This window comes from Opisthocomus hoazin, chromosome 3 (genome assembly GCF_030867145.1).
Source record: "Opisthocomus hoazin isolate bOpiHoa1 chromosome 3, bOpiHoa1.hap1, whole genome shotgun sequence".
Classification (NCBI taxonomy): Eukaryota; Metazoa; Chordata; class Aves; order Opisthocomiformes; family Opisthocomidae; genus Opisthocomus; species Opisthocomus hoazin.
In genome coordinates this window covers 42,865,420-42,886,415 of record NC_134416.1, presented here as the reverse complement: position 1 = coordinate 42,886,415, position 20,996 = coordinate 42,865,420, and the positions used below count along the sequence as shown (strand labels likewise).

The 20,996-nt window shown below is 40.4% G+C and overlaps 1 protein-coding gene across 9 annotated transcripts in view; it reads right to left on the bottom strand.

Annotated features, from left to right (window-relative positions):
• The window catches only part of ASPH (aspartate beta-hydroxylase), a 117,521-nt gene extending 96,787 nt beyond the window's left edge, over window positions 1–20,734 (bottom strand). For 2 of the 9 annotated variants that reach the window (XM_075416084.1, XM_075416085.1), the window contains exon 1: window positions 2,804–3,058. In XM_075416084.1, coding sequence (XP_075272199.1) covers window positions 2,804–2,819 — 16 coding nt within the window. In that variant the 5' untranslated portion in view covers window positions 2,820–3,058. Of the gene's footprint in view, window positions 1–2,803; window positions 3,059–11,565; window positions 11,631–20,520 lie in introns of those variants that run through there. The other 7 variants (XM_075416087.1, XM_075416088.1, XM_075416082.1 and 4 more) reach the window with 7 other exon arrangements.
• Window positions 20,735–20,996: the final 262 nt, after the last annotated feature.

Genomic DNA, 20,996 nt, shown 5'->3' with positions numbered 1-20,996 from the left:
ATATTTATACAGAGCTTAACATTTTTGAGATGCTTTGCATTCGTGCCAACTGTTCTCCAGCTGCCACCAGAGGGCAATACGACCAGCAGAAACAGTTTGGAAGAAAAGCGATTCTCCTCAATCGGGTTTCAAAGCCAGCTGAACTAGCTCACGGAATCAGCATGAAAATTCAAATAGCCTAAGAAGGCTCTAAAATCTAAACCATATTGAGGGTAAGATTCCAAGTCCAGACATCCTGTCAACTAAAAATACCTTCCCTGTAGCTTAGAATCAAACAGAGATTCATTACACGCTGAATACCTTTCAGTGCCATGAAACATCCAAGCAAAAGGATGACACAGTGGCTTAATGCAAATCACAGCTTCATTTATGACCACACACATGGAAAGTAAGTGTATATAAAAAATACTGTAGTTATAAACAAGCCACTGGAAAAAGAAAGACCTCAACCCAGAATATGTATAGGTGTTTCAAATGGGCATCACCACTAAAGATGTAAATTGTTTCGTCCGTTGCTTGAAGATCATTTTAGGAAAGAGGGGTAAACAAATGCGCATCCAAAGAGATGCCTATGGCCTATCTCCAAAGCTCAAGGTCTGCTCTTCTGCCTCCTGATACTACTGCTGCAAGGCTGGCACTTGGCCACGGTTTCATGTCCACCAGCCTACTGCACTTCATTCCCTTCCACGCACCAGCCTTTGCCTGTTCAGCCACACATTGAGCCCTAGTTATCAAAGTAAAACCATGTCTCACATATTTCAAAATACTCGAGGAACTTTGTCATAAATATTGTGATAATATATTAAGTTGGGGAGTTAACTTTATCATACTAACTCTAACTAATATTTGATGTATTTCTCTACACTGATCATAGAAAAAGACAAAAAATACCTTCATCAGCTAAATATCAATGTGATTGTTTTTTCAGAAAACAGAATAGCACTGAAAGATGAGTAATGAGAGATTGGTGACTGACTTAATGATTTCTGTAATAGATATCACATAGAAGTACTTTCAGATCCTGCTTGCCATCGGGTTCACAGCTGTAATAAACTAACCTTTTATTACATTCATTGTGCTATATACCAACTTCAGACCAATAAAAAAACCCCTGACATCAGCTTTTACCCAGCTCAGCATTTTATTGAAACAAAATATTCCTTTATTAAGACTACACCTTACAAAGATCAAATACCTACGACTTAGTTTCTTCTCTACCTTAAACGCAAAGTTGCCTTGCTATACGCAGTCCAATGATATTCAGAGAGAAACACAGGCAATTTAGCCTCATATCAGGCATATATCACTTGCTACCGCATAATACCCTAATTACGTATGTGCAAGGTCCATACACATAACGCGTCATAATATCTCTCTTGTGGCAAAGGGGTACAGGTAGCGTGAAAACAGAGGTAAAGACAAGCAGCGTGTGCCAGTACATTCAGAATTTTCTTATACAGTTGATCATATTCATTTAACATAAGCTGGAAATTTTAATATTTGGAAATTAACAGTTATACTATGTAACAGCAGAACTTCGCTACTCCTGTGTTCCAGTGTAGTCAATGGAAGCTTTGTATGTATTTTAAATTAAACTTTCAGACTAAAAACATTTTAAATTGCTTCAGGTTACAACTTTGTTCTAGAGCAAACTAGGTATTCAAAGAGGCAAACAGGAAAGAGAATCTTTCTATTTCAGACTTACTCATTTACCTTACTATTCTCTACTGCTCACAGCTTGTTGCCTCTGAAGAAAGGGCTTTACTTATTAGAAGAACAGAACAGGCAAATGAAAAAAAGACAACTTATTTAAGTAACCAAGCACAGCTGTTAATATTTTTGCCAGTCTAAAAGACTATTTCATGCAACTCCCTCAAAAACAGATTCTGCTATCAAAATATCATTCATAACAGTCACAAAGATACATCTGCCCACTGCAGGGGGGTTGAGCTAGATGACCTCTAAAGGACCCTTCCAACCCAAAGCATTCTACGATTTTTATGCTGTGGCTTCCTATCTTATAGCAAAATTGTTTTCAAAACTCTTCAAAATTCTGCAAATAATTCAACCACAGCAGCTTGATCAGGCAACATTTTAACAGAAAGGGAATTTCTGTAACATAAAATTTACCTATGGTCTGCTCAGATAGCCCTACACATAGGGTTAGAACCAAACATTGCAAGGACTGACGCTGGTTCAGAGCTCGTTCCAGACAGTTAATTCTCAATTCAAGCCCTTTTCCTGCACATGCTGCCAGCCATGTCAGAAGTAGGTCACTTGCCATATCTGGTAAGCCTGCGCTCACACCACCAGATGTCTTTATGCAGACATCAGAAAGTCTTAATGCACGCTCTGTTCCCCAACAGCAAAGACTGAAGAGTCCTATACCTCACCCACCACACATAATGAGTCACACCTAGACAAAAATGTTTGAAAACCTTTTTCCTTTTACTTTAGTTTATATTAAATACACTTAGTAATTTCACCTACTCCAAAAATATCTTCAAACTCAGATATTTAAAGACAAAACAATGTCTCTCGTGTTAATGCATGCTTTACTCAAGGAAAAATTAAGTTACAGTTAAGCACCTGCCATAAACTCATGAAATATCTCCACTCACTCCAGAGAACATTTAATCAAAGAGAACAGAGGCAGCCTGTAATGCAGACTAGAACAGTAAACTGGCTAGGAAACGCCAACATACCACAGTAAGCCAGTTACTTTGCTGATTACAAAATCAGAAATAGCCAGTATTTGCAACTATGCATTTTCCATTTGTGCACAAAAAGGTTAGGATTATACCTGTGTCGTCAGCCATAACATTAGTGCTTGATTTCCACAGACAGAGTGAGTGTGTCGATATCTCCAAAAATTAACGTTGAAGGCAGAATAAGAAACGATTTATCCTCACTGTAGTCTTGCAACAGGAGCAAACAAGTTTCCTAAAGCCAGCTCAGCTGGAACCCGAAACTGGACCCAAGAGAAACCTCTCCTCCAACTCTATTTTTAGAGCAGTTATCCTCAGGAGCCAAACGCTTTTCAGAACTCATATGGCAATCTAGTTCTGATGACAATCAAATTCGCTTACTCCTCCCAACAGAGCATCCTGGGTAGTTGATGCTTTCCCCTCCCCTTAATCCTCCAAGATCAAACACATTAGCGAATGAAACTGAGCACATTGTACTGTAGTATTTCTGCTGCAATGTATGCCTCAGTGCCTGAGCCCTAAGGACATTAAATCCATCAGCACAGGCTGAAACACAAGTCTGGACACAAAGCTTTCCTGCTTGCATTTGTTAAGTTGGCCCTCGCCCAAGAAACCTCCTCCATGTTGGCACTCCTCTACCAGGCTTTCCAACTATCCCGTAGTGACTGCTCATTTGAAACTTGCTACTTCAAGAACAAAAGACAGCTAATTTCTAAAATGTAGTTTTGCGTCTTCTAAGAGTTAATTGAAATCAACCACACTCATTCTTGCCAAAGAATTTTCAGATCAGAACTGTTCCCCTGGTGCACTTGTATTTGCTTCTAGCAGACCCAAAGGAGAGTTACTGACAGTTTTACCACAGCAAAGCCTGTTTCCCTAGAGTGCAACACACACACCACATGCCATAAAGGTAAACCAGGCAAAATTTGTACTGCATACTTGTTAATAGTAGCAGAGGTGTTGATTTTGATTTGGTGCACTCCCTTTCCTGAAAGGACTAACATTAACTCATCTCACTCACGCCTCCTCTGAATTCTGACAACAGTCACACTACCCGTAGCATTTAAAGCAAATAATTAATGATCAACATACCTTCTTCTTCTTAAGAACCAGAAAGGCAGGAAACAAACCCCACTAATACACTATTCAACTTATTTACTTCTCCAGTTTCAGGAAGCTACTATTTTCCCACTGCATTTCAAACAAAAGCCAGCTCCTTTGGGTGGGAGGAAGACAAACTCACATCTCATTAACAGCAACCCTAATAAAAATATTACGATCTAGCACTCTGCCCTTCCTCCCCCATGCTTCTTTAAATAACATAGCCACCAGGTAGACGGAGAGAATAGCAGAATGTTACACCTACTTTGAAAAACAACATGTTCCTCCTGCGGTTTTAACATCCAGCAACTAATTCCCAAATGCTATTCCCAATAGCTCGAGAGGAAAAAAAGTGAGAAGCAACACCCAGCTGAGTTTAAGGCTTTTCAAATGGATGTAAAGAAACTACAGGCAGTTGATTCTATAACTAGTGTATCGTTTAACGATTTTTAAAGCCACTTGAATACATCAAACAGAACAGATGCTTGAAGAAAGACCTCCTGACTAGTACATTTCAGCAACATATGCGATGCACAAGGGATTTAGAGCAATGTAGGAGGAAAATTTAAACAAACGGTAAAAGTCATCAAATACACAGAGAAATCAACAACTTATTAAGGGAAATAATTTTACATGCAATTATATGTAGTCTATTGCATACAAAACCTGTGTTGACAGGCATTAGATTAGGAAATTTGTTGCAACTGCACTTCAGCTGCACCTGCATTTGCAGATACAAGATCTTACAAAGTGAATTCACAGAGCACACAACTGATGTTGAGAACCTGAAGTCCGTATTATATGTATTCTGGGGGGGATTGCTCCAAACTAGATCTTACCTGGCTGAATGCCCATAAGTGGTTCTCCAGCATACCTTTCTGTTTCATTTCATTCAAATCTAAGTAAGTATATTCAGGGACAACAGCACAAGGAATACAAACAAAGTGAGTGGAGACACTCAAGAAATTAATTTCAAATGTACACTTCTAATCTGAACTAACACACATATGTTCACCTTTAAGCAAGTACCCACAGCCTATCTTATGCCTTTAAAAATCAATTGATTACAAAAACACATATTCCCAACAAAGGACATTTGTCCTTTCTGAAAGGGGAAGCTACAGACTCATCAAAAGGAAGATGGATCAAAGGGCCACAAAACTGAACTAATCATATACCCCATGAACAATATACATTAACACACACCTTGAAAAATATAGCTTATACATGTATCCCTCTGAATGCTATAGCTCAAAATACCAAACAGCATAATTTTGGTGAGTCTTGTGCAAGATAAAGGTTAAATTGAATAGATAAATATTTAAAATACAATTCAAGATTGGGATAGCTAAGTCAACAGCGCAGACTTCTCATGAGGTCTCATTCTACTGTGTTCCAATGGTGTGACTCCTGGTTTGTCTGTTGGTTCCTTTTTGAAGGAACTCAGATTGCTTCACTAACAGTCAAATTAGTATAATTCACCTCACTTTTATAACTGTTTCAAACTTGAAAACTATCTTCAAGTTAGTTTTGCTATAACTATGTGCTCCATGCTATTTTAGTTTATTTTAGAAAAGCATAATTGACAATTGAGACTTGCAGTATGAATTTCACATGCATATTCATAGAAGGGATCATAAGAAACATGAAACTATAACAAAGTAGCTTTAATAATATTTTCTAGTTGTTAGTAGTTTTTATTATTAGCTTGTATTCCTGCATGCATAGTGATCTGATGATGTAACTATTGTACTAATCCCTGTTTCTACTTAGGAATGTAGTGGGTGAATGTAGATAGAAGGTATCACTTTAAGTCATTAGAAAAAATAATTGCAACCAAAGCGAGTCTTGGTCCTCAGTTGATAACTGTAGCATAAGAGAGACTCCTAAGTAATTCTGCTCTAGACAGCTGGGCCTTGGGAGGGCAGATGTGCAGGACTATGAAGATAAGGAGGCTACAAAGTGACCATAAGACTGTAACAAAGCAACCTTGAAGGACAGGGTATACATGATCTTTGAATCGAATTTGAACAGAAACAAAGGTCAACCAGCGGATACTGTGATGAAGAGTACAGGCCTTCATCTGAAGACCCCCAACGACCAACCGGGGATGCTAACAGACATGTGTGAAAGACATTAACATATGTTAATTAGTTTTCATAAAAGTCATGAATATGCTAAGCATTTCTCAGAAATATAACAAATACGTATATTGTGACTGCATTTAACCTGGAATGAAAAGGGTGTTTGGCGTGCATGTTTGGAGGAGAGATCCCCTGTGTGCCCAGCACCGTAATAAGGGATATCTGCTTAACAGTATGCATTGTACTGTTAGGTTATTATCGGATCTTTGAATCAATATCACTTCCAAAGTGCAAGCAAAGAAGCTTAGAGGGGAAAAAAAAATTCAATGATGAAAACAAAAATAAAGACAGGCTTCAAAGCATCAAGCTAAGCTGTTGTAATGCATACAGTTCTTTCTCACAAAGGTGCATTAGGCAGTAACATGGAAGCAATTATGGATTCTCACACAAAGAAAAGGGTGCATACCAGCAGGTGGTTACCAGAAATAAAAAAAACACAGCAAAAGGAAAACCAAGAAAGCACTAACCTCTGAGAAATATAACAGGTATATCTAAAAATAGCAATTTAGAAGTAAAAAATATCAATCTGCTAGATCACAGGGAGACTTTAGAACAAGCTTGTTTTAAAAGCAAAATGCAGTGTGATATAAAACAGATAAGAGACATGAAATTTAGAATGTTACAATGGAACCGTCCTACTACTAATGTAGCTGAATTAGTAACAGTGCAAAGATAGAAAACAACCTCTCTTATATGAGCATGGCCTACTACAGCTTGATATTTCTGACAAATGATCTTTTCCAGTATGATTAATGATAAAACAACTGTTGCAAGCCATTCTTAGTAATAAAACTGCAGTTAATTTTTTTGAACAGTTTTTACAGAATGTTTTTTTGGGTCAGGTCAGTAACAAGTATGTTGAGTAAAATACCTATTAAAGGGAAGTTTACATCATTCCATGTTGATGCTATTTTCCCCCTTCCTATTAACAAATACGAGCTTTCCCCTCCCCCCCCTACTGTGAGACCAGTCATATGCATGGATATATATACACACATGTATGCATACAGTATACATGTGTGTATATAGAGGTAAAATATACCTGTATATAATCTGTATATACATAGAGGTAAAACAGATTTTCATCTTCAATTTTCATTCAGTGTACCAAGGATGGAATAATGCACTTTTACTGGACAAATCTAAGCTTCTGATGTCCTTTATAAACCGTATTTCGTTTTGTAAGGGAGAGAGGGTTCCTGTTTTGTCTCTACTTATCTTACAGACAGAAGGGAGCTTTCTACCAAAATACTTACAGTACCACTAATAAAATTTTCCAACCTTAAATTGTCACAAATATCCATACTCAGAAATTTTTGTTTGTTCTACAAGCTTGATGGCAGGGTCTTCAGAGATAAGATCTCAAGTTTAAGGTAAAGGTTTATTTTTCATAAAATCAATGTAATTGTGATACAAAATTTATTCTTCCTTTCAGTATCTAAGAAATCTTCTTCAACGCTGCAACTTTAATGCAAAATAGAAAAAAAAGTTGCTTTTTTATTATTATCCTCATTAAAAGCTAGATTTCAGTTCTGCACTTTATATCATCTAGTCTACATGGTTACAAAGATATCTGTGCATATTATCAAAGGACTTTAATAAACAAAATCAGAAACTTACTAGTTAGGAACAAAGAAATGGATGGAAAAGAAAGCGCTGTAAGTTCAAATAAAACACAAAGAACAGAACCTAAAGTTGAAATAATAAATTAGACAAATGAAAGGCAATTTTGGCTTTCCTGCTGCCACTTCCCAGATTTTTATTCTAGTGTTTGAGGAATTTTTCCTTATTCCACATATAATCCACCCTCATATAAGCCTTTAAGGTCCTTAATTTTCAATCCCTACAAGATTTCCCATAGTAAAGTATCCCACCATACAAGCAATCAAAGAAGAATGTAAACACTGAAAACAACAGCAAAGTCACAAATTCAGAATTCAAAGGAGATTCCAAGTGTGGCCAATTGGAGAAAAGAAAAAAAGATGCATATCAAACTATGTAAAAAAAACTCTAGGCTCATAAGCACCTTGCTGAACTCTCCTAGTGAAGGGAAGGTCCTCCTTCACTGGATGAAGTGATTTCATTGAACCGTCTCCCGGAACTCAACCCTTAATCACGACGTGAAAGATCAGAGATTCAGTTCTCTCCTCTGCAGTGAGGAAGAGTGTTTGAATTTCTTCAGAGGTCTAAACCATGGCTTTAAGAATACTCAAGGGTATAAGGACAAATTATTTTAGTCCTTCATGATGAAGCTGTTCATTCATGCATAGTCAAATCTTAACTAACCACAACAGCAATCTGTAAAACAGGAGCTCTGCAGACACTAAAGCCCAGTTTTTCCCCCTCCTTTCTAGGTAGGAAACCAGATTCTGGACATAACTGGCCTGTCGTCACTTTCCCTCTCAGCAGGCTGAATCTCTGCTTCACAGCGGATTGGAACAGTTTCAATAACAATAACTTAAAATACACACTCTCATTCCTGTTCAAATACTGCCCATGAACAGCAGCTGCAACACTGAAAGTCAACCACACTTTTTTTTCTTCAAGAAGAAAATGGAATTAAATTTTTTTCTCTCCTATTCTGGGTGATAGCTCCGATTACCAAAGTATTTCACAGAAGTATGAAACCACTCTTTCCAGCCCCGTTCTACACAGAATCAGTTCTGCACTCCTAATATCTGAAAATAGGCTTCAAGTGAAGTAGATATACATGCATTTTTTTCCCTTTTTATATGCAGTTTATAAAGAGAGATGGCCAACACTTATAAAATGTCAGCCCATTTCTGAATATAAGCTGTTCTAGTTCAAAGTACTTTTAAAGCCAAAAGCTACCTTCTGGTTCACAACAAGCACCACAATATTTAGAAAACTTTTTTAGTTGCAAGCTAAGGTGATTTGTTACTAAGAAGTGAGAACTAATTATTCTTCAGGAAAAATTCCAACACAAAACAAGACTAAGATTATAACCAGACTGATTGATATCAAGCCTCATTCCCACTTTTGTTTTGTTTTTTTTTTTAATATTATTCTTATGTAGTTACATTTATTCTGACTACATATTAAACAGTGACCAAATTCTGATTGCCTTCTATCTCAATGATTCTTCTAAAACATACATGCACAACAAAAATCAGAAAACTTATTCAGAAGAAATCTACTTATAAAAGAAACATCATAAGAATGACTAGCTTGGGGGTTTTTTTCCTAAGAAACAGAAGTTTTTCTCTCTAAGAGAAAAACAGTCACAAATTAAAGACCAAAAGAAACTTAATGAGAAATTCTGTCCAAGTAGGTTGCACAGTTTTGTAAGACTTGTCAAAGGCACTTTAAGTACAGCACAACAGTGAATTCTACTTGTACTGCTCGCTCCGCACTTCTCAGTGAGGTTTGGAGAGACCAGCTGTTTGCCATTGTAAGAGTTGCTGCTGTAAACAGAACTCCAGAGGAAAGTTGTTAATCTAAGCATAACTGCTGAAGTCAGAGGAAGCAAACATGAATACAGAGATATATGTTAGTAAGAGAAAATTCTGAATCTGCACCTGCTTCTTTTCTAAATGTGACAGAAAGATGATCACTTTCAAAAGCCAGTCAAATTTTGTCCAAGCCATGTTTTGGGGTTTTCTTTTTGGTTATTTAGATGAACTTTTTTTTTAAATAGTCCTTCAATTAAGATTTATTACAAGGAAAAAATACATACATGTACGCAGAGCTTAAATGACTAATAACGACACTGTTTACAACTTAAAAGAATTTTATAGTGAATACTATCAACAGGAACATATTTACAGCAGTATTTAATGCATCCATCACATACTATCTGAATAGTTTGGATTTTTTTTTTTTAAGCCTTTTCTCCACAAAGTTAGAGATAGTACAATAACAGGCTTAGAGAGTTAGCACTTCAGGAAAAAAATAGTAAGTCCTGTAAAGACAGAACAAAAATATTTTGTGTTATCTACTTACCTAGATAGATGTGTACAGAAAAGTACACCTTCCTATATTCTGATATTTTCCAAAACACTTTAATTAATTTTCTCAGGTATTGTTTTGATGTGTACACAAACACAAAATAGAATTAATGTCCAAAACTGAATGTAGAACTTGCCTCTTCTAAACTTCACTTACACATCAAGCCAAGAAATTCAAGATGAAGACTACAAGCTTATAAAGAAATTTTAGTTTGTCTCCTGCTACACTGTCAACATACATGTATCAGCTGTAGGACTGATGAGGAGACAAAATTAATTTTTTATTTTAACTGTGCAGATGCCTTAAAGATTTTTAATAGCTGCTATTTTGATTAACTAGCTCTCTCCCACAGAGCATTTGGAAATAAGATTTTAAATTATACAGTCTACCTGTCTTGTATTTGAAAGCTGTAATGTAGCCAATAGTCCTACATAATTACTAGGTTAATTAAATATTTGGTTGTATTTAGGTCAGAGCAGAGTTCAGGAAAGGTAAATGTGGAAAGGAAATACAAGAAATACTTAAGCCCAGAGCATGCAATTTCTGCTGGTGGTGACCTTTAAAAAAAACTTTCTATTACATAAGGTTGAAAATACTCATCTCTGGGTATAGCATGCTGGCATTAATTTTAGGGTATTTTTTCCTTGTTCCATTTTTCTATCCTGTAATGTGGGTCACATCAATTTGTTCTAGCAACAAGTCCTAATTAAGCCACAAAAGAAAGAAAACAGATGATGTAGTTTCATTTTTTCAATTTTTCTCATGGTTCGAAGGAGTTTCAAATAGAAGCAAATAAAACTAGTTGCCAGGCAAGTACTTACAACTCTGCTATTCATGAGTTTCTGCTCATGGAAGAAAAAACATCTTAAAATGCTTTATTTAATGCTTAAAACTTACCAAAGTTTCAAGTCAGATATTAGGTCAATTTAATTAGGTGTTACTTCATAGAGGTGCTGTGCACCTGCAACTTCTACAGAGTTTAAAAGAGTTTTTAGATGTCTCATGCCTACAGTTTAATAAATAGTTTTAAAAATCTGTTGTTAGGAGATCTCAGTTGCAAAAATATTGCTCTTCTCACAACTTTCTTGCTTCAAAAGATATAGCTGTGTCCTCCAGCTACTACAGAAAGAAACATTTCCACAGTTACAAACTGCTATGTGAACTTTCTTTAATAATACTAAAAAAACACTACTGTAAAAAATGAGAAAGTGAGATAAATGACATTAGTAATTAATTGTTGATTATCATTCAAACATTGTCTCAGGAAATAAAATTGTAAAACAAGAAAACTACTACTCAATAGTTATAAAACACATAGTTATTAAATATTTTATAAAGAAAGTCTTCAAACAACCTGGTAGCATCTGTTACACTGGCTAAGTACATGCATAATAACAGTGCAACTCCATATGAAGACTAAAATTTGTTTCATTTTAAAAGTTCCAACAAAGCTGAACCACACACACTGCAGTCTGTTCAAACTCAGTATATGCTTATTTGCATACTTCATTTCCAGTGTGCTTACAGTCACATAACAGTTATAATTTCCACTTCAAAGCATAGCTCAAAACTCTGCCATGCAAAGAGCTAGCCCGTAGGATGCAGTTAGGAAAAAGATTGCTGCAGGCTATCACACAGATTACCAGTTTGTGATCTTCATCAGGAAAGAACCACTTGGAGGAAGTCAGAACTTCACTGCTCAAATTCTCTACAATGAAGAATTCAACATAAGAGTTAGCACAGGAACACTTATCACATGTTTCAAAGTGATTCAGAAAGGTCTGGCTGAAAATAAACTCCTTTTATTTTCATACAGGTGATCAGTAAAGGGGTTTCCAGTTTAAAGCAACAGCAAGATTGAAATCTCACCTCTTTATGCATGCTATAATTAAAAATAATGTTAACACAAATGCCTTTTACTGCTAACAAAGTTTGTTGTCTTTACTGAAGCCCTTAAATACCCAGTCATTACATTAGCATACCCAACCAAACAGTACACCTTCTATGTTGACACCATGGCTCCAGGATGACAGTCGAACATAAAACTCTAGATTCAACCTCACTCTCCCCTGGTGCCCAGCAACTCATCATCATCTCTCCCCTTCCATCCAAATGACTTTCCATAAAGCTGTGCACTGAGCCAGTCTGGGGAAAATAGAAAAGAGTCAGCTTTCAGCTTATCAGTTCCCTGCCATGGTTCACCATAGCACCTGCACAGCTACTAATTCAGGTACTGCGAAGGGGAATTTAAACGGGGAAGAATGCAGAGCAACCTCTGACTAGACTAAGCTGACTGCAGACCTATAGCAGTAAGCCTGTAAAAAGATTTAACTCCTTGATCCCCCAATATGATGTACAACCCTGGAGTCTGAATCTAGAGTAGCTACCGCCTCTGATGGGGAATTTTCATGTGCGCTCTCAGAGTAACTGCCAAAACCTGAGAAAATATACTCCAACTTTCTGTTTCCCTGAGATTATTAGTGATACTTTAGGTTCTCCACCTAGCATGTCAAACAGGCTCTATCCTCAAAAGGCTACTGAAAAGGTTACTTCTCGTATATGCCATTTAAAACGCAGACATTCTTGCAGATGTAAAGGGCAAAGCTCCTCCATATTTGAAGCACCATGAACAGTATCTTTTAGCCCACAATGACTTCCTGCATGTAGGTAAGATACATTAGACAGAATCACAGAATCATAGAATGGTAGGGGTTGGAAGGGACCTCTGTGGGTCATCTAGTCCAACCCTCCTGCCAAAGCAGGGTCACCTACAGCAGGTTGCACAGGACCTTGTCTAGGCAGGTCTTGAATATCTCCAGAGAAGGAGACTCCATAACCTCCCTGGGCAGCCTGTTCCAGTGCTCCGTCACCCTCAGAGGGAAGAAGTTCTTCCTCATGTTCAGGTGGAACTTCCTATGCTTCAGTTTGTGCCCATTGACACTTGTCCTGTCACTGGGCACCACTGAAAAGAGCTTGGACCCATCTTCCTGACACCCACCCTTCAGATATTTGTAAGTATATATTAGGTCCCCTCTCAGCCTTCTCTTCTTCAGGCTCAACAAGCCCAGCTCCCTCAGCCTCTCCTCGTAGGAGAGATGCTCCAGTCCCCTCATCATGTTTGTAGCCCTCCGCTGGACTCTCTCCAGTAGCTCTTCATCTTTCTTGAACTGGGGAGCCCAGAACTGGACAGAGTAGTCCAGGTGAGGCCTCACTAGGGCAGTGTAGAGGGGAAGGAGAACCTCCCTTGGCCTGCTGGCCACACTCCTCCTAATGCACCCCAGGATCCCATTGGCTTTCTTGGCAGCCAGGGCACACTGCTGCTCATGGTTAACCTGTCGTCCACCAGGACACCCAGGTCCCTCTCCGCAGAGCTGCTCTCCAGCAGGTCCACCCCAAGCCTGTACTGATGCATGGGGTTGTTCCTCCCCAGGTGCAGGACCCTGCATTTGCCTTTGCTGAACCTCATCAGGTTCCTCTCTGCCCAACTTTCCAGCCTGTCCAGGTCACGCTGAATGGCAGCACAGCCTTCTGGTGTATCTATCACACCTCCCAGTTTGGTGTCATCAGCAAACTTGCTGAGGGTACATTCTAACTCTTCATCCAGGTCGTTGATGAAGAAGTTAAACAAGGCTGGGCCCAGTACTGACCCCTGAGGCATACCACTAGTTACCAGCCTCCAACTAGGAGGAACACAAAGCAGGCCCAAGATTTCAGCCCACAATGGATCAAAAGGGGCAGGACAATTTTCCTTGATGTATTTAACATGTGGCAGTACCTCCAGAAGCAGGGAGAGGAATCTCCCAGTGCTCCAGAATTCTTATGGAGAAAATGTACTGATAGAGGGAAAGTATCAGGCACTTTTTGTTTTTAAGTTAATCCTGCTACATATAGGTACCAATTTTAAAACAACAACAAAAAAAATATTTTCTTCAAAAAAAGCAAAGGGAAGAAATCAAAATACCAGGAAATATGGAAAAACAAGTCATAAAAGCATACACTGTGTTCAAATTTATCATTTTTCATTGCTGAGACACCTTGGCAGTCGGTTACTGTACCTTTCAATGGCTAACAGCCTATAGAAAGTTTCATACAGATAGACCTAAGAGATGACAGGGTTGCCTTTTTAGGATTTAGAGCTCATTTAACTCTAGTTCTAGACAAACGAATGAAGAAGTATAGCAAGGACTCACTATTCCAATGCAAATCTGGTCATGTATGCAGAGGAATATCCACGTTAAAAATTTTAAGAATGTTATTTACATCACTTTCATTTAATTGGAGATAAGAAAACTGACTTGTTTGAAGAGTTACTGCCTGAAGTTTTGTACAAGAGATTTAAAAAGAGAATAGAAAAAAGAAAGAAAAAAAAAAGGGGGGGGAAGCCAGTATTTTCACTGATGGCACTGCTGCAACATACCATGTAAATTACAGATGTCTGGATCATTACTATTGCTTCCATTTTTCAGTCTGGCAGATCACTCCACAATATGTTAAAATGTTTTACAGAAAGACCACCTTGAACAAGACACAAGGCATACAGATAAATCATAAAGAGGTGGCTGTCCGCATTTTCACGGTTTTGCTGTTTGTATTCTCACGTTTTAGAGTTTTCTGAAGATTTAGGGAAGAAACATACATACACACATAAACATTATTATTTAGATACTTCGTCACTGACATTAGCAATTCATACCTTGAAAGCTATAGTTAGCTATTGGACACCAGGTTCACAAATGCCATTAAAATTTAGAGATCCAGGATTAGTCTCCAGTCATAATCGACTTTCCTGGTTAAATCCATCTTGTTCTGAATGAGACACATTTTTTTCACCAGTCTGTGCCGAAGTGTTTAAAACATAGTAACATCTGGCACTAATGGCAAAAATTCAAGATCTTCGACTAGTTGTAAGCACCCGAATTAGGCAACAGGATAAGCTTGGTGAAGAAATCACTGCAAGATTTCTGGAAGAGTATATAAAGATTCCATCAGTAAGACACAAAGAATTTCTCATTTGTCTGCAACAGTCACGTAGTCCTAAACAAAGTAATAACTCTCCATGGTATTCTCCTGAATACCTGAGATGTTACAAGCAAGCACTCTAACATTGAGTTTAAACAGCCAAATCAAAGCACTGAGCAGTGCACTAACCAATTCATAAGAATTTGTATTAGTTCAGCAAACACTAGGAGTTAGACTTGAGCAAACCAGTCAAAATATTTGTTAAGCCCCACAGAGTATCCCAAATTTCAACACCTTAACACCCTTCTTCCTAAGGATTACAATTAAAATGAAGAAGGACCTAATGGATAGATTCTTACACAAGAGATCAGATGATACACTACATAACTGTGAAGTCAAGAGCATAAAGCAAGCGCGCTGGCCGGTAGCTCAGGTCAGAAATCAGAGACACAGAATTTTTAGGTAGACGGAAGCATGAGATTTACATAGAATCCGTAGTGTAAGAAAAGGAGATGTTATACCACAGCACAGCCGAGTAGCTGAGAGAGACCAGAGGAGGCACGGGCAACCTCACGCAAAGCATCAGAAGCAGTGATGTCAAGTTCAACATTCCCAAGAGCCAACAAAAGAGCTTCAGCAGGAAAAAAGTGACCTGTTTATATGATGAACTTTCTCTGCTCTTTAGATAAGTTAAAAAGAATGGAGAGCCTCATCCAGAGAAAGTATACTATAAAGTAGTCTTTACAGTAGAGATAAGATGAAAAATTCATGCAAATTAACAGGCACAACTATCTTTCTAGAAGTGATACTGTTAACTAAAAAGGAAGTAATATTAGCACAAAAATGCATTTGGATAAGGACGTTGGGTCAACTTGAACACATGCAAAAAAAACAAATACGGAGAAAGCTGAAAAGCCAGAAATTAATGAAAGGATTAGATTAAGGCACCTCAGAAGGTCCAAAAGATGAGTAAAACGAGTTAAAAGCTTGGCAATATATTTCCATTTGGATATGCAAGGAAACTACATGGTTAAAACATGAAAAAGTGAAATCAAACTTCTTCTGGGATCTTGCAGAGAAAAGTAGGGGGTGTCATAAGATAATCTCAATCATTATTATGGAATTTAAAGAAAATTTATCAAAGCAACTGTAGAGTTAGAATCATAGAATCATAGAAAGTTTTGGATTGGAAGGGACCCCTAGAGGTCATCTAGTCCAACCCCCCGCAGCGAGCAGGGACATCACTAACTAGATCAGGTCGCTCAGAGCCCTGTCCAACCTGGTCTTGAATGTTTCCAGGGATGGAGCCTCCACTACCTCTCTGGGCAACCAGTTCCAGTGTTTCACCACCCTCATTGTAAAGAATTTCTTCCTTATATCCAGCCTAAACCTATCCTGTTTTAATTTAAAACCATTACCCCTCGTCCTGTCACTGCTGTCTCTACTAAAAAGATTGTCCCCATCTTTCCTACAGGCTCCCTTTAAGTACTGAAAGGCTGCAATCAGGTCTCCGCGCAGCCTTCTCTTCTCCAGGCTGAACAAGCCCAACTCTCTCAGCCTGTCCTCATAGGAGAGGTGCTCCAGCCCTCGGATCATTTTTGTAGCCCTCCTTTGGACCCGCTCCAACAGGTCCATGTCCTTCTTGTGCTGAGGGCTCCAGAACTGAACGCAGTACTCCAGGTGAGGTCTCACCAGAGCAGAGTAGAGGGGCAGAATCACCTCTCTCGACCTGCTGGCCACACTTCTCCTGATGCAGCCCAGGACATGGTTGGCCCTCTGGGCTGCCAGAGCACATTGCCGGCTCATGTCCAGCCTTTCGTCCATCAGTACCCCCAAGTCCCTCACAGCAGAGCTGCTCTTGATCCTTTCATCCCCCAGCCTGTATTGATAGCGGGGATTACCCCGACCCAGGTGTAGGACCTTGCACTTGGCCATGTTGAACCTCATGAGGTTCACACAGGCCCACCTCTCCAGCTTGTCCAGGTCCCTCTGGATGGCATCCCGTCCTTCTGGTGTCTCAACCGTACCACTCAGATTGGTGTCATCTGCAAACTTGCTGAGGGTACACTCGATGTCGCTGTCCATGTCATTGATAAATATATTGAACAGCACCGGTCCCAGTACGGACCCCTGAGGGACTCCACTCGTCACTGGTCTCCATCTGGACATTGCGCCATTGACCACTACCCTTTGGCTGCAACCATCCAACCAATTCCTTATCCACCGAACGGTCCACCCATCAAATCCATGGCTCTCCAATTTAGAGAGAAGGATGTTGTGGGGGACCGTGTCAAAGGCTTTACAAAAATCCAGATAGATGACATCCATAGGTTTTCCCTTGTCCACCCTTGTTGTTACAGCATCATAGAAAGCCACTAGGTTGGTCAGGCAGCACTTGCCCTTGGTGAAGCCATGCTGGCTGTCTCGAAGTTCTTGCTGGCTGTCTAGAGTTCTTTGACCTCAACCTGTGTGACAACAACACAGCCTCAGAACTAGCAAAGGCAGGATTTTTTTCTTTTTTAACATAAAATACAGTTGTATGTAGATACCAATGATGCTTTGCATTGGAAATGTGGGTTTTCTACAGTAAGCTGGGCATGATACAACTACCCTCCCACTTGCAGTTAGAAATACAAAGCAAACAGACAGCAACTATTGCACAACTACACAATCAGTGAGAATTATGTTTAAATCCTTGCTGACGTACTATAATACAAGACACCCACACAGCAACGTAATGAGAGATGCCTTATCATCAGTACTCCTACAAGTAAGCATAGCTTACCAAGTAATTCATAATTTTTTCAGCCATTTGTATTTCAGAAGTAGTTGGGCTCTTGATCCTCACTCTTACTGGAAGGCTTCTCCACAACCACCTGCTAATGCCAAAGACATTTCCAAATTTCCCATCTCATGAAATTTGAGGCAGTTAGTCCATGACCAGGTGACATGCATTCGTTCCTATACCAAAACTGTCCTACATCTAATGAACCTTTAAGTAATATTCCAGCAAGTATCTATTACTTCATCTAGAAGCTTAAAACTGATTTTCTTCCTTTAGAGAGGCCACAGTTTTTTACAACGGATTATGTAGGCTGGTAACAAGAAGCCAAACTTTCCAGTAAAGACAGTAACAAACACATTTCCCTCTAAGTACCCCCAAAGTGTCAAATTTTGACCTGGTTTTTGTTTCTGTACTCCAAATAAAATCACTGGCATATTCATACAATTCTGTAAATGTCACTTTCAAAGAAGTGTCCATCAGTAGCAGTACTAAGCTTAAACACAACTATTTTTTTTTATTAGGACTGATTTAACAGCTTCTGGTATATGACTTCTGAAAGTAAAAGTTAGTTCTATTTCTAAAAAAATATTTAGTTTCACTTCTGACATTTCAATGAATCTGAAAACAGCTACATAAAACACTACAGTTAGAACTATTTCAGACTTAATCTATTTGTAAGTTTACTGTCAATATTTTCTAATGCAGAAACCTAAGAGCAGATTAGTATATTCAGATGCAGGAATTGTCTTCAGCGCATAGATTTTTAGATGCACTGTCAACTTCAGTGGTTTCAGAGCTACGAGCAGTGCCTTGGCAAGAAGCCACATCCTCACCCATGAACTGCTGTGAAAGTGAATACTAAAACATTATCAAGAACTGTCTCAGACTTGAGGTTTCCATACTTCACAGTTTCAATTATTAGCCACTTCAAAATTATTTCCTTATCTCATTTACACATGCCTCCACTGTGGAAGGCTTACTGGCTGCTGTGAAGACCCTGCTCCTCTAGATGTTCCTTTATTTGCACAGGAGTATTCATTCATTACCTCTTTCTGCAGCTGCAACTAGAAAAACAGCATCAGCTGCATTCTGTAATTTCTATGGTTCTCCAAGGGATTTCAGGTAGGAGTTGTCGAAAATTTAGACAAATGCTTTGCTAGATAAGATGTTACATCTTAGGAGAATGCCTAACACATTACTCATACTGCTTCATCCCTCCCATAGATAACAGTAAATAAAGAGTCCCTGGTGCAATTACACAAACGAGTATCTTTTAATGCAAAGAAATAAATTTTTACTCAGACTGAAAATAAAAACCTATGAAATACTTTTATACTTAGGTAGAGATTTTATTTCCTGATAAATTTATTTTTCAAACATTGACAAACCTTTAAAGTGATATCTAAAATATTAACAGAACCATGTTTAATACAGAAAATTCTACTGAGGATGCATGTTCTTAATGCATTATCACTGAATATCTGTATTCAGCTTGCTTAATACTGGATGATAATCACAGCACCTCCACTCTAAGCAAAAAGCGTAATATAGACTCTACAGCATAGGCCAGCAATTGAAAAAGAAGGATTTAATGAAAATTAGAAAAAACAGCCACAAACCCACTTCTATGAAGACTGTAATATCATCTATAAATTCTTCTATACTTAAGTATATTTGAAATCTTTTTCTCTTCATTCATCACGTGATAGATAAACTAATCCTGTATGGCTGACCCTTTAATTAACACAGTTCTCCGCATTATTGCTATATTCTAAGAGAAATTACTTCAGTGTCATCACCACATTTCACCACTGGACCTCCGTGCATGTCAAGCGCAAAACCAAATAATGTAGTTACAAAGAGCAAACATTCAATCACTGATAAGAGCACTTCCTTTCTTTAGTGCAGTGTGCATGGTTGAATAGTGACTTCAGAGGTATATACTTTTTTTCCTCTTTCAAGCATGTTCTGCTACGCTTAAAAATGCTACTGCACACGAAGCTTTCCCTACCGAAACTGTCTATGCACTTTATCAAAGTCAGATTTGCTAAGGTGTTCTTTATTGCGGGGGGAGGGGGGGGGTAGGGCTAGCTGTCTCAAAAAAAACTCCCGCCTACATTTTTCCAAGATTATTCCTTCTTGCTTCTATACTTACAGAAACCACTGGCTTAGATATTACATCTACAACAGATGTAATAACTTTAAAGTAGTGTTGTTAGACAGCTCAGCCTGAGGAAATACTTCAACACCTGAACACACACGTAACGACTTCACCTGCATCAGACACTGGGCATCCCGGTTCTGCCCCGGTTTATGGAGGACAGGAGATATGAGGCCGCTTTCCCGGGATCTCTACAGATGCCGAGACCCGCCTCGGGCAGCCGACCGGCCCGTGGCTCACCCCGCCCCTTTCGGGGAGCTTTCAAGGGGCGTCCGCACCGCCCAGGCCCGGCCGCGCAAATCTCTCCTCCGCCTGAACTCCCGAGAAGGGGAACGACGGCATCCCCAGGGACAGAGCCCGGCCATCCGCCCCTGCTGGTTCCCCGGCACCGCAGGCCCACGCTCCGCGGCCGAGGGCCGGCAGCGGGGGAGGGCGAGGGCGGTAGGGGCGGCCCCTCAGCCCGCCGGGAGGCGCAGAGGACGGCGCAGCACCCCCCTCGCTTCGCCCGGGGGCTCCCCCCCCGCTGCGGTGAGGGGCGGCATCGGCCCCTGCCCCTCCCCTCCCCTCCCCCGGCTCCCGGACTCCGGCCGCCGCCCCGCCGCGGCACGCCCCGGCGGGCTGCCCCTCGCGGGGCCGCGGGAGCGCCCCCCCACCCGCTCCCCCTCCGGCTGCGGTCGCGCTGCCGCCGCTCACCCCTCCTGGAGCCGGGGCTGGGGCTGCCGCCGGCGCCTCTGGAGCTCTTGCGCGAGGCCATGGCACCTCCTGTCAGGCGGCGAGGGGCGGCGGCTGCGCGCGCGGCGGTGGCGGGGCGGAGCCGGCGGGACCGCAGCGAGAACGAGCCAGGAACCGCCGCCACCACCTGAGCCCCGCGTGCGGGAGCGCCCTGCGGCCACAGCAGCGCCTATCGCACCGCGGACACGGCCGGCCCGCCCGCCAGCCAGCCAGCCAATCGCGGAGCGCTCATGGGAAAGAGGCGGGGCGCCCCTCGGCTCCGATTGGCGGCGGCGCCAGCGGGTGGAGCGGCGGCGTGCCGGGTGCGCGTGCCCGACACGCTCCCCGCCGCCGGCGCCTTTGAACGTGGCAATGCGGGAGCGAGCAGCGGCCTCTCGCGAGGGTTCCGCCGCGCGCGCCGGGAGGGGGCGGGGACAGCCTCGCAGCTGGGGGGTGGT